At 38.0% G+C, this 13,674-nt stretch overlaps 1 protein-coding gene across 1 annotated transcript; it reads left to right on the forward strand.

The window, feature by feature from the left end:
- Nucleotides 1-3,419: 3,419 nt before the first annotated feature.
- mvb12a (multivesicular body subunit 12A) lies at nucleotides 3,420-11,527 on the forward strand. The gene is made up of 10 exons (XM_042434860.1): nucleotides 3,420-3,565; nucleotides 5,577-5,666; nucleotides 7,000-7,083; nucleotides 7,230-7,329; nucleotides 7,440-7,569; nucleotides 7,714-7,854; nucleotides 9,816-9,922; nucleotides 10,020-10,078; nucleotides 10,184-10,249; nucleotides 10,346-11,527. Exons 1-10 carry the CDS (start codon nucleotides 3,428-3,430, stop codon nucleotides 10,430-10,432), a joined length of 1,002 nt encoding a protein of 333 aa, XP_042290794.1. The 5' UTR covers nucleotides 3,420-3,427; the 3' UTR covers nucleotides 10,433-11,527.
- The last annotated feature ends 2,147 nt before the right edge of the window (nucleotides 11,528-13,674 follow it).

The raw sequence follows: 13,674 nt of genomic DNA on the forward strand, positions 1-13,674 counted from the left end.
TTACTCATCTGACATCCAGTGACACCCAAAACCATATTACAGTAAGTGCACCATATTGTTATTATTAGATTGGAGTATGAGTGCACTACACTTTATTTAAGATTAACCAGATCTGTGAAGATTAACCAGATTATCAGTGTCTCCCATGGCTGCAGGCCACACACTGTGAGGAGGATCTCCTTTTTCTCTGAAGTATGGAGAAAGAGGAGGAATTACCAGATCAAATTTTACAGATAATCACCTTTCCTGTCTTCCTTCATTCATATATTCATACTTTCCAACATCTCAATCCCTCTCTTTCCCTCTCTCACCAATCGCTAATTTCAATTTCTCTCTTTCTGAACAATCCTCTGATGAGCCGTCTTGTTTTATCATAACATTTTAGAGGTTAACTACTTGTGTAAAGGGGAAATGAACTGAACAAAGGTATGATTTGTAGCAGGGCTGTTCTATTACACAGCATTAGTGTTTGGTTTGGTGTGCCTCACAAACTGGCAGCTGAATGTAAAAGAAAGAATAAGAACAAGGAAAGAGAGGACAGTGACACATCATGGCACAAACATCTGAGTTGGGGCCGTGGGTGGCAAACTGTCCCCCACTGAGAATCTGTTTGTTGTGCAGGTTGACAGCACCCTGAAACTGTCTGCCAAACCATGAAACACAACCATTAGTCCCTCTTCCCCTAACTTGTCCATTAACCTGTCCCTAGCATGACAAATTGGTCAAGAAGCGGGGAAAATAGAGGCGGCAGATGTAGGATGGCAGGGAAGTAGGCTGATATATCCAAAGGAGGAGGAGGGTGTGGGGAGTATGTATCTTCAGAAACCAGCAGTATTTTAGAGGAGTCATGTGAGGAGTTATTTTTAATGGTTCCAACTTGGGACAGACAGGAAGAGAACAAGACAATGACAGCAGAGAGAGAGAGGGGCACAGCACAAGGAAGAAAAGAGCAATTAATGTATAAACTTACACTATCATCCAGATATAGATGAAAATTCAGCTGAGAGATTAAAAAACCTCCAGTGAGAAAGCAGTTTGTTCTCTAAAAATCTTTCAGTCAATGAGTTCAACAGCAGTGGTCAAATTGGTGTGAAGGAGCAACAACACATCGAAAGTAGAGGGAAAGAACTACTATTCATCACCTTTTTCATACACAAATGCTGTATATGACAAAGTAAACTGTAGGAGTTTTAAACACATAATCACCCATTCATGCCAGATTATTACTTAGATAAGGGTAAATATGGATACTCTTCCCCATATACTACTATATATATACATACATACATACATTCTTAAAGTTAATGCAACAATTATTTAAAAATATTAAACATATTGAGATTCAGTTGTTTTGGGAAATTACTGAGCCTTTTTTTTTTTAATGAAACCTGTTTTTATAGATTTACATCGTCAGGAACCAATGGGCTTGGGGCTGAGTTCCACAGACCGGGTATAATAATTAGAAGGCATTGTACAATCAATAGGAATTAAGTAATTTATAACTGAAAGGCATAGCAGTCCAGGTTCATACCAAAGTTAAGCAGTGAGCATGTTCCAAAAAATATGGAAAGGTAGCTCATCTCAAATTTCAAAGTCAAGGAGGACCAAAAACTAACCTTTCAATTGTTTATTTATTAATAAACAAGTGAAATGTTAGTATTTTCTCCTCCTCGACTTGGGTTTAGCACTCCACTGAGAATCTCATTGTTGAAGCACAACCTCCTTTTTCAATTCAAAGTTAAGCAGTGTCTGAGCTGCATAAAACCCAGATCATGAACCTGGTCAGAGCAAAGTAGCCTATGTTACCATTACTCTGTCTTTCCCTCATCACCAGTTCTGCAAATTCAGGCCTCAGCTGAATGAACGAGTGGGTACGATGACTAGTTGCCTTGGAAACCCTGCATCTCTCCTGCTGCCACCCTCAGGCTTCCCATTTCCAAAATCAATGAATGCAATGAAGTGAATGTTGTGTAGCTGACACTTCTGTGCTTTGTGTGGAAAGAGCTCTTCACTTAAACCTGGTGTAAACGTTTCCTATTTTGACAGGTAATTAATTAAAAATTAAATTAAGTTGTCTGGGTCACAGGGGCTATTTAAAGGAGAAATAAGCATCAAACTGGTGATTTTATGAAAATATAATTGTTTTGCTCACATCAGTGTCTTCATTTATCTCCTCTCAGGCCCCTTGTTGTTCCGGTCATGTACCTCTGTTATTACCTGTCCAAAGGCCTCATCTAGATTCTCATCTGTGATGGTCTTGATCTGCTGGAGGATGTCACTAATGTCTCTCTTTAGCTGGCTGAGGCTATTATGTTTCCTTATGTTATCAGGATCACCTACATCCTCTTAGGAGAGTCCAGTTAGTCCAATATGACCCAACATCAGGAGGGTTTGATCCTCTATATCTCCAACTCAGAGTCAACAGAGAGAGGGGGGTGAGGGATGACTACATGAGGGGATTTCCTTATCCAAGAACACCAAACTTTAATTAATATTCTGCACTTGAAACACCAAGAAAAACACTGACCTACTTCACATCAGCACTTGTTTTGGCCTTGGGCACAAAGGAGAGGATCAAGAGTGCAGCCTTAGAGTTTACTTTCTGAATACAGTAAGAAAAGGACTCTGCAATGCTGAGGTCCAGTTCACAAAATAGTATACATGTTTTTATGCGCAGAACAGCATATTTCCAGCTGTGGATTAATACATATATGAAAGGTGTTTGTGGGATTGAATGAAAATTAACATCACACACTTCCTTTACGTGGCAATAAAGGAACATGTCACCTAGTGCAATGGCATGGCTCATTGATGTTTTTTGTTTTGTTTTGTTTTGTTTTTTTTTTTTTAAAGTTTTTGGATAACAGTGCAGGTCTATGGCACAGGGTAATAAGTTATATCGGGCTTTGGCAACACAGACAATACCTGTTGGTAAGATAAACTCAATTTCTCCCTGTTCTCTCCACCCAACTGCTCTTTCTGCTTTTCTTTCTGCTCTACGCAGCTGTGAAAGTGGACAAAACCGTAGCTGTACTCTCTCTTTTTTAATTTAACAACTAAAATACAAAACCCCAGACATTAGACAGCTTGAAAATAAATTAAAATAAATAAAGACAATAAGGGGAAATTGCTTATCATAAATGACAGATAAATAAATAAATAAAATGAATATGATTTTTGTGATGCTTAGTAACGCCTTTACCATGTGCTTCAAACAAAACGTATCTTTATAATAAGACAATTCAAATAACAACTTGAGATTTGGGGTACATCTGGAAAACTGTGATTTATGTATGTGAAATTTGCCTCATAAGTTGAATCATATGTTTTGTAGGGTTGTAGCTGTGTTGTCATACCGTTGTAATGCTGCCATCTTGTGTTCAGACTTGAGCCGGCAGTTAATGCTGACGTCTTGCCCCGTGGCTTGATGGGAGTTGGAGTCGACATGGAATCAGTACTTCCTGCTTTGTCAAGGGAGAACAAGAAATTTCGGCTGTTAACTAAAAAGTTGTTTGCCTGGCCAACCACAATACCTCGAACAGACAGAAGTGAACACGGAGGCAGAGTAAGTATGTCTCTTTATGATTATTTAGGTCAATTCATGATACAGAAGTATTTAAGCTTAGTTTTTGAACAAGAAGCAGCGAAGTTTTGTTAACAGTCGGTACTGTAAGTAAGGTGAGTGTCGTGTGTTTATTGAATATGACTCCAAACCAGTCTTTACTAAAAACGTACTGTGTGTTTTTTTTATGAATAACTCTATTAGAATACAAGGGAATTAGTGAGGAAATACAAAAGTGTATTAATACTGATGTCAAAGTTGCTGGTAGAGCAGTTAAACTGTCAAAACTCAGCCAGTATTTACCTACAGCTGGATGGTATTGATTTCTCACCCTGATACCACAACACAGTTCACAAGTCTGAGAGCAGAGGATATGGAAATAAATCAGTTTCATACTTCACATTTTACACTGAACAGGTTTCATTTATTAGTTTCTGTCACTGGGGGAATTTTGTTAGTTTAAAATAAATCCCCTATATTTATTTTCATTTGTGTTTTTTTATAAAACACGTTTTTGCATTTTTTGCAGTGAAAACTGAAGACACTTTTCAGTCTCTAATCATTTGATAACTAAATCAAGTTAATTAGCCTGAAAAGGGGGAAATCTTTCACTTGTAGCATGAAGCCTGCAATCAGGCTCACCTGAATTAATTTAATCTTTATTTAATCTGGAAGTCTCATTGAGATTAAGATCTCTTTTCCAACAGTCAGCAGACAGAAACAACACAACTACACAATAAACAAGGAATTAATAAAAAACCGTTACAAGAATCATCAAAAACATCAGATAATAAAGCTTTAAAATTTCTAAGGGGAATGTAAGACTCAAGTTTGAGGGCAGTTTGCAGTTCATTCTAGTTAAACGGTGCATAGTACCTGAAACCAACTCTGCCAACATTAGTGCGTACATGAGGAATATCTAAGGTAGTTATTAGACTGTGTACTGTAGTTACTAGAATATATTAGTAGAATGTTAAATGTTTAGAGCCACTAGTTTCTACTAGAGGTAGACAATATGACCAAATATACCACAAGGCAGTGCAGCACCTCCCCAGAGTGAATTGCCATTTTCACTCCTTACGTCATACAGATTGATTGTCACCTGAATAGTTCCTTTCTGTCGTTGAACATATAGTCATAACATGGCTATTTAGACTGAATAGGATCTCTCTATTCTGAACAATGTCAGCCAGAGACAAGCTGAATTCTTAGGCTGAATGGGAGCCTGTTTACCTTTTGTGATTCCCCACTTTTTGTCACATGGACACAACAAGTCTCTCACGATGCCAATAATTCCCAGAAAGAACACATTCTCACACAAACACACACATTTAAAGTCTCCCTCCACTTAAAATCGTGTTTTGCTTATTGTTACTTCAGTCGGATGTTTGAGTTTCATTGTGCAGAATGATGTAAGTTTGATGCTAGAAGGCTTTTTTCACATTCATCTGCTGAAGGGGGAAAGTTTCTCTAGTTTCTCTTAAGCAGTGTACCTACGAGCAGGATTTGTGACATCACAGCTAGTTTGAAGTCAGTCGTGGTTCAGTGTGCAACTTGCACAAGTGTGAAGTTCAAACCTGAAATCTGCAGTGCACATAGGCTACACTGAGAATGGACTTTTCAAGTGAAATAGGAGACATCTTGTGTCCAGCGGTTCAACTTTTGAAATGAAAAATATTTGAATATTTATAGATTCTGGATTTATTTAATGAGGAAAAGGAATTTTAAGGATTTTAATAAAGGCATTGGGCTTTTTTGTGTGAAAAAACATATCAGAAACATATTATTATTCAAAGCACAGTACAGAGGGGATCTTTAAGATAATGGACATTTCTGCTACAACAGTAGTGTTATTCGTATAAGGATGTATGGACTTAAGGTTTTAAGATGCGTTTATTGGATTGGTTAAAATTGAAATACAAACCTCCTCTGCCAATGAGAATCTTTAAATTGTTGTCCTCATCTCAAGATGCCCCCGTTCCTTCCTCATTTACTCTACTTTTTTCTTCTTCAGATGTCCTTGATGGAGCATGGGGGAGTCCGGCCAATTACAGCAGTGGCGTGGACCTCCAACACCAGCACCTGCCCCAAAGACTTCACCCTGGTAGGGACAGAGATACAGAATTAGATTACAGGATTACACCATTGTTGTCACAGGAGCAACAATGTAAAATAGTTTAAAATCTCTCAAATGAATAGGAACTACATATTTCATAAACAGTTTGTGCAAGTGTGAGAGTTTGTTATAATGAAATCTTCCTTCTCTTTATTTAGTACTTGACAAGCTTAAAGACTTATTCTCTGTGTTGGTCTCTGGAGCAATAACACATTTGTGAAAGTGGAAAAAAATAAAGTTTTAAAAAGAAAAAATCATATATCTTTAAATTAAAAAAGCTCAGACACCTGCGGAGAGGTGTAACAACAAGGGTGGTATCATCTCTTTAGTAAGTGTTAGTCAGTATAAGATACAATGAATTTGTAGATCAGCTTAACTGAGTTGTAAACAATTAAATTATTTCAGGTCAGTGGAAAGAATACTGTAATGATTGTTGCTTCTTGTCACAAAGCTGTACTCAGTATTCTGCAAACGGACAAATGCTCTGACTTTTGTACTTAAAGATTAAGACGAAGGGAAGATTTTTTTGCCTTTGACTTACCATGAAGTCCCAAATTAACTTAAATCGGCACCTCACAATGTGTGTCACTGATGTAACAGTAGAAGGAGAAGTCAAAGTGGCAACATGTGCAATGAAAAATGGATGGGGCCCATATTTGACCAGCCATAAACAGAGTTCAGTTACAATGTACAGTGTGTTAGCAAAGTCCAATACTAAGCAAATGGTGCCTCCTCCAGTGTCAGAGTTCAGTCAAATGTTGTTGGAAACTTCAAGTGGGACAGTTTTGAGTGTTTTGGTGAGCTGGAAATCTGACCTTCAGAAACCAAGTGGTTGTTTAAAAGTGACGCCAACTGACTGTAAACTTATGCCTCTCAATATCCGCACAGAAAACGATGTTGTTTAGTCACTGAATGTATAAAAGTCTAGCGGCTTGATCACCCTAAAGAGATAGAATCATGACCAGACATTTAATAATAATTATACTCATAATTGTAGCCATTAGTCTAAATCAAACTCAACATTTGACACAGCTAGGACTAAAATTCTGCTTAGTATGTATTTTGGTCACCATTTAAAGGATCATAATCTAATAATCTGATTGTATGAAGATTGTTGTTTAGTTTCAAAAGATCAGCCAATATGTTATCAGATTTTTTTAAAATATCAATATCACTATTGGTCTCAAAAAGCAAACTTTTAGGCCACCGCTAACATCAACCACTCTCTTTGGTCTTTAAGTTGTTGCCCTACTTCCCTAATTCTTTCTTACTTGGTACTGTGTATCTAAACATCCCCTGTTTCCTTTTCCATCTCCTGTAGATCAGCATCACAGAAGACGGAGCAACGGCGAACTTCACACGCAGCTTTGGGATGAAGTCTGGATATTACATCTGTTACAGCAAGGTAACAGACAGAGCAGAGAGACACCTCCGTAGTTAATAAATGCCTTCACTTGTGTGTTTGTATGACCACAATACATCATGTATGTTTATTCTCTGCACTTGTCTTCCATACATGGACTGTATCTCTCTCTCTCTCTCTGTGTGTAGGACCTGTCGGGTGGTATGGTAGTGTCAGACATTCAGCTCATGTCAGACAAGGACTCTATTCCTCATGGTTACTGCTATATAGCAGAGCACCTTGAACCGAGTGAGTACACACACACACACACACGCACACAGGTGTACACACATTCCTCATATTTGATGCAGGTTTTATTTACTTCCTGCTGATGGATATGTGTGTGTTTGTGTGTCCAGAGGCCTCTGTTTCAAAGAAGAAACGTGTGTGTGTACGCGTCGTCCCGGTGGGCAGTGTGGACACAGCTGTGTTGGATATCAAACTGACAGCCAAAAGCAAAATGATGCTGCAGCACTACACATACGTGGGGTTGGTAGCGTTCACACATGCAAAACATTTCACTTGCACCTGTTTTATCAAGGCATGTCCTAAACCCCATAACCTGAACACAGTGGTCAATATCCATTCAGTACTTCATCATGCAATCACTCATTTAATCTGTCTTTCTCACAGAGACATCCATGGCTACGTGTTGTGGTGCAGAAAGGGCCATTTTTCCAATCCCATGCCCATAGCCAAGCCCCGCAGTGTCAGTCTGGACCTCCGCAGACTCTCACTGGAACAGCCGTCTGCTCCTCTGCCTCTCAGACCCAGGTATAGTACTTATTTAATGTCTAACATAGAGAAGACATACACACTTGTACATTATAATAACTCACGTCATTTATTAGTGGACATGCTCAGGCTCCTGGGGCCAGATGTGTTTGCACAAAAATGCATACGTTATTTCCCACACATAAACTGGTATTTCTAAACACAGAATGTGCACCTCACACATACTTCAGACTGAGACAGACTGAGTTTTTCCTCTGTCTCCTCCCTCTTACAGAGCCGGACACCATGATTCATTTCCTCAGTCATTCAGTCTGTGTCAAAGCACATTCATTAGCGGAGGTTTACAATCCATCAGAATCTAAATCCTGGTTGGATATTAGTTTAGTTACTCAGGGAATTTCCAAAGTTACCACTTTTATGTGCATCAGTCATTCAGATATTACACAGCGTGAATTTAGCCTCAACTCAGAATAAAACCTCTGCATGTCCTTCTGTTATAACTCTGTGACACATAATGTGTAATCTCAGTTTAAATTTAAACAATCGGTATGAAGCTTTAGACATGTGGGACAAATGAATAATTATCTCAGTCACTCATGATGTGATTGGTCGCACTGATGGAACATTATTCCTATAATATTGGAGATTATATGTTAATATACTGAGTGAGCAGGGTTGTGTTGCAGCTGCAGAGTGTAGTTTGAAAGTGAGATTTTTAAATAGGGAGCATAGTCTTAACATGTTTTAACAGTATTTCAGTGACAATGTTTAAATTTACTACATTTGTTGAAGTAGCTGAAATAAAGTCACTGAATGCTGTTGAGCTGAGATACAAATAGATGTCTAAAAATTTTAAATATTCTTTATTTTAACCTCAACACCTTTTCAAGTGCAAATCGGCAAACACATTATTACTTGATCAGACTGTGAGCTTACAGTTATGTCTTTGATCTATATATGTTTTAAATCTTTAACTATATTTTTCATCTTCAGTTGCTGCCTCCTGTGTTTTGTCAGTCAGATTAAAGCTGAACAAATATATTTAAAATGTAATGTAGCTGCAGCCTGATAGACAGTCAGATTCCACTTTATCATCATTAAGGAAATGCAAGTCTGGTAAATGATGAATTAATGGACAACACTGTATAAAACTTTATTGTGTTAACTTTTTGACACTTTTTCCCGCTCTGACTCAGGCTCTTTTTTTAAAAAAAGATAAATGTGCAGCGTCCGCACACACATGCATTAATATCTCTATGTCCATTGGGTTAAAATGGAGGCCTGTTGCCATAGTGACTTGTAGTATCGGAGCTCCATTGATGGTGGCTTTTTTCATTCATGACACACGCGCTTAACTCAGAGTGAACATACTCAGAGTTGATTGAACTGACTCTGATCAGCTGAAAACTCTGAGTTTCCCATCTCGGGATATGAGCGCTACAAACTAATCCGTGATTTTATTTCTGACGTTCAGTAATAATAATTGAGATATCACAGCCAATGATGAATTAATATTATGGAGTCAATAAATAGCCACACAGCCACAATGACAGCTGCTCTGGCTGAAGAACCTCGCTGGTCCAATACGAGCGATTCTTATTTCCTGTTTGTTTCATTGACAGGTGTAAAGACTAGTGGAGCAGGCAGCATATTGATTAAAAACAGCTTGTTCGGGGTGTGTCTCCATCTATTTATGGCTCATTGTGGGAGTGTAAATGAGGGTCATGCACATGCACATAGTTCCACAATGACTGAGATTTATAAAACAGAACCATGCATACATTTAGTCATTTATCTACACACAGTTTTATGCATCTGGCCCCAGATGTTTTTAATGCCATTTATAGTGAGGGGATACACATGGTTAAACACAGGTGATTCAACTGATAATTATAATAAATTATATATTGGTACATCATCATCATTTAATAAGGAAGAACATAATGTATCCTGAAGATGTAGAAGCTTTAGTTGAAATATCTAACTGTTTGTTTCTGCAGCAACCCTCCTCCGCTGCCACATAGCAAAGTCAGTCAGAGACGCAGCAGCCTTTGCGCCAAGGACAACCTGGACAAACCCGCTGACAGCAGTATGCAGGGAATCACAGGTACTCAGAGTATCTCGTCATACACAGTATTACCGAGGTATCGCTGTTCGTCTCTGCGGGCAACACTCTCACCTGTTTCCACCTTCGCTCTCTGCAGCTCTAGATGGAGTTCCCTTTAGCCTTCACCCAAAGTTTGATGTCCAGGCAAACGGCGCGGTATGTTTGACGGATTTCATTCGTAGCAACATGTGGCATCCATTTCATCCCAAGCATCCACTATAAACATGTATTAAGATTTCACTGTCTGTGTCTCTCTCTTAGACTCCTCAGCTGAACTCTCAGTTAAACAACATTCGTATCAAGTCTCTCCAGGACATTGAAAATGAGGTAGGGTCACATCATTCTTACTTCAGTACTGAGTACATTAATTTTCCAAATAAAGAATATCTGAATTTTGTTTTGTTTTTCTGTTTTGTTTTTCAGTATAGCTACACTTTCGTCGTGGAGGAATCTGCTGCCAAGAGGACCAGGCCATCAGTGACAACAGGAGCTGCCTCGTCAGCTCAGTGATCTTTGCACTTTGCCAGAGCAAAAGTATCAGATCTCAGCTGTCTCATTCTGTCCCAAGGAGGCCTTTTAGGAAGACATCTCACATGACGGTACAGATGAAGGATGATCATTTATAATATGAAGCTCCAGGTGGAAAGGTTTTACCATAACAAGGTCACTTAAAAGCTCATCTTCAAGCACTACCCTTCTACATGAGACTAATATCATACTTAAGAGCTGGTTTGACTGCGTGGATGTCATGTCACAATCTTCTTTTCATTCCTTTCCAATGTTTCTGTCAATCTTATTTAGAATTACAATCAAACATTCCATGTTTCTATTTGCCAAAGGAAACAACTGTTTAAATGGGATCATACATGTAATTATATTGTCATAACATGTCTTTATGCTGCTCACCTTTTGTGAGAACACAGACTTTAAAGGCATAACAATGTTTAAGATATATTATTATATATTGAATCTTTAGAGCATCTGCTGTTTTGAGGGCTACTCATCTGCAGCATTAAGCCCGTCGTCTTTGCTTTTACATGCTTAATTTAAAACTGTAGACAAATTATGTGCTAAACAATGCTTTGATATATCATAAAGATGCACTTGCCATTGAATGTCGAGTGCTACTTGCTCTGTTGTATGTTAGCTGATATTCTTGAGTGCTACACATCTTGAATTGTTTGAATCAATAAGAAGCTATAAATATTGAGTCAGCGCTCTCTTGGTGGATAAACTTTGCTGCAGATGATGTTCAGCTGAACTCAGTAGATACAATAACATATAAATGTAGGATATAGTGTAGGTCATGTATTAAGAGTAGCTCATTATCATGTTTGCATTATTCCAAAAGATAATATATCCTATTTTAAGGTGAATGGAGGAAGGTTGTATATTTTGCTCTGTTTGTTACTCATAGAAAGACGAGATATGTGGGAATAAATGGGAAAGAGTCTTTTTTTTTAAAACTGTCTGGTGGCGTAAGGACCAAATATTTATCTATTACATTGTACAATATATAAAGATATGTTTTGTTTTTGTTGTTTTTATGGTCTGTATTGAACTTTTACTGCATGGACGAAAAAATAAAAATCTAAGGAAACATTATGTGTTGCTTCTAGATATTGGACTATATTAAAGAACAAACTATCCTGTGTTCAGACACATATGAGAGATGAAACCCCAAGTCACATGAGGAAATCAGTGTGATGCACTGAGCTTGAGGATGTAAATTGTGTACAATATAGTGTGTATAGAAAGTACTGTATATGTTGTCTTAAGGAACGATATTTTCAATGTAGAGACCTGACCTGTCTGGACATGAATTTGTTCAGAGAGCGGTGATAGTGTTGGGAGGACACTTTTTTTGTTTGTTTGTTTTTTGCTATGCCTTGCATCACATTGCTGCAGTACATTTACAATATCCTGTTGGGGAACACCAAGCACCTCCAGCAGGTGGAGGTTAATAATGCCTTGCTAAACAGGACATTTTGAGATCCTTTCACACATTTTAATTCATTCTAGCTGCTTTGATTTTTCAAGCCATTCTTGGATTCAAATAGGTGGCCTATTAATAGTAAAACTTCTAAGGTTAAACAAATCATAGCTTTGGTAAAGCCAGAAGTCTAGATGAGAGAGTATGGGATACTGTGGGGTTTTTTTTAACCTTTAGTTATTCAGGGGAATTTCACTGAGAGCAATGCTGTCTTTTTCAGGAGAGCCATGATTACATTCACACATTCATACAGTCTGATCTGCTGGCCACCTAGCAGTTGAGGTTAAGGGCCTTGCTCAAGGGCACCTCAGTGATGGTAATGAGGGAGGGACAAGCACTTCTTCTTCACTTTCCCCACCCAGGTTTATCCTGCTGGTCAGGGGGATTGAACCAGCAATCCTCCAGTCACAAGCTCACTTTTCTAACCTGTAGGCCACCACTGCCCCCTGGTTAATCAGAGGTTGATGACAATGCTTCATTTTCTGGTCAAACTTGATGAAATTGAGTCTGCTCTCATTTAGAGTTTGCATGCAAGACGTAGAAACACCAAAGCCGAGCTTGCAAGTTTAAAGAGATCAAGCGAAAGAAGTCCTGCTGCTGGTGGAGAGAGATCATCTCAAAACTTGCTCGGCTGTCAGAAGTCTGTCTCTGCACACTCACAAATCCTCTTTTGCAGATTTAACGCTTGAATTTGTTGACAGTCACTCAGTGGTTTGTCACTACTGGTGGAGTCTTTTCATTTAAACAAACAGGTTTGAATTGTATTTGCCGTTCATGTAATGTGAAATTCAATGTAAACAACAAAAAAATATTATTGTATTGTCAATTCTGGATCTCTTATTTTCATTAAGTTTCAAATTTTCATTTCACGCATGGATGCACAACAACCTGACTCCTTTTGTTCTGAATAATGTTTTTGAAAAACATTTTGACTGTCTCAGATACTTTTCCATGTAAATGCATCAGTAACAGATGGATGCATGCTCCAGCTGTTCTTCTAGATGGTGAATTGACAACCAGCTTTATGGCGCATTACTGCCACCTGCTGTACTGGAGAAGTTATGTATGCTTTGCCTTTTACATAATTGTCTCCCTACACAGTGAGTTGTTGTCTAACCTGTCAGGTGGAATCTTTGATATTTTTTGTGAGTTTTTTTTTTTTACTTTTCAGTTTGCAACTTTTGTTATCAAAAAAAACTGCAACTGCACAAAATGTTGCATATTGTTATTTTCATCTATTGATTATTTTCACTAAATTGATTAATTGTTTGTCTTAAAAAAAACAAAAATGACAGATACCAGGTGATGCTTATTTTCTCCAAACTACACTCAAACAACTGGGAATACATTTACAGCGATTCAAAAAGCTAATCAGCTGACTTCACACATGCAGAATGTATCCAGTAAATGTTTGATGGTTTGGCATGATAAATAACTTATTTAATGGATTATGGTTCATAATCCTTTAACATACATTATATTGTGTGATACAATTAATATTGTCACTTTTGACACTTGGTGGAGCTGGTGTCTTTGCAAGTATGGTAAAATGTGGCCTTACAGAAATGTGAAAACACCTAAAATGATGATGATGATGATGATGATGATGATGATGTTTTTGTCTTTGTGTGAAGTATTGTCAGCTTTATATTTTGCTCCAGGAAAAACATGTCATTTATTCAAACAGTTGGCATGACAAATAAACCTAACTTGGTGTTCAGAACTTGATATGCAAAAGCCAGAGCTCCCGTGTCTCTCC

The sequence above is a fragment of the Thunnus maccoyii genome, chromosome 2, assembly GCF_910596095.1.
Source record: "Thunnus maccoyii chromosome 2, fThuMac1.1, whole genome shotgun sequence".
NCBI lineage: Eukaryota > Metazoa > Chordata > Actinopteri > Scombriformes > Scombridae > Thunnus > Thunnus maccoyii.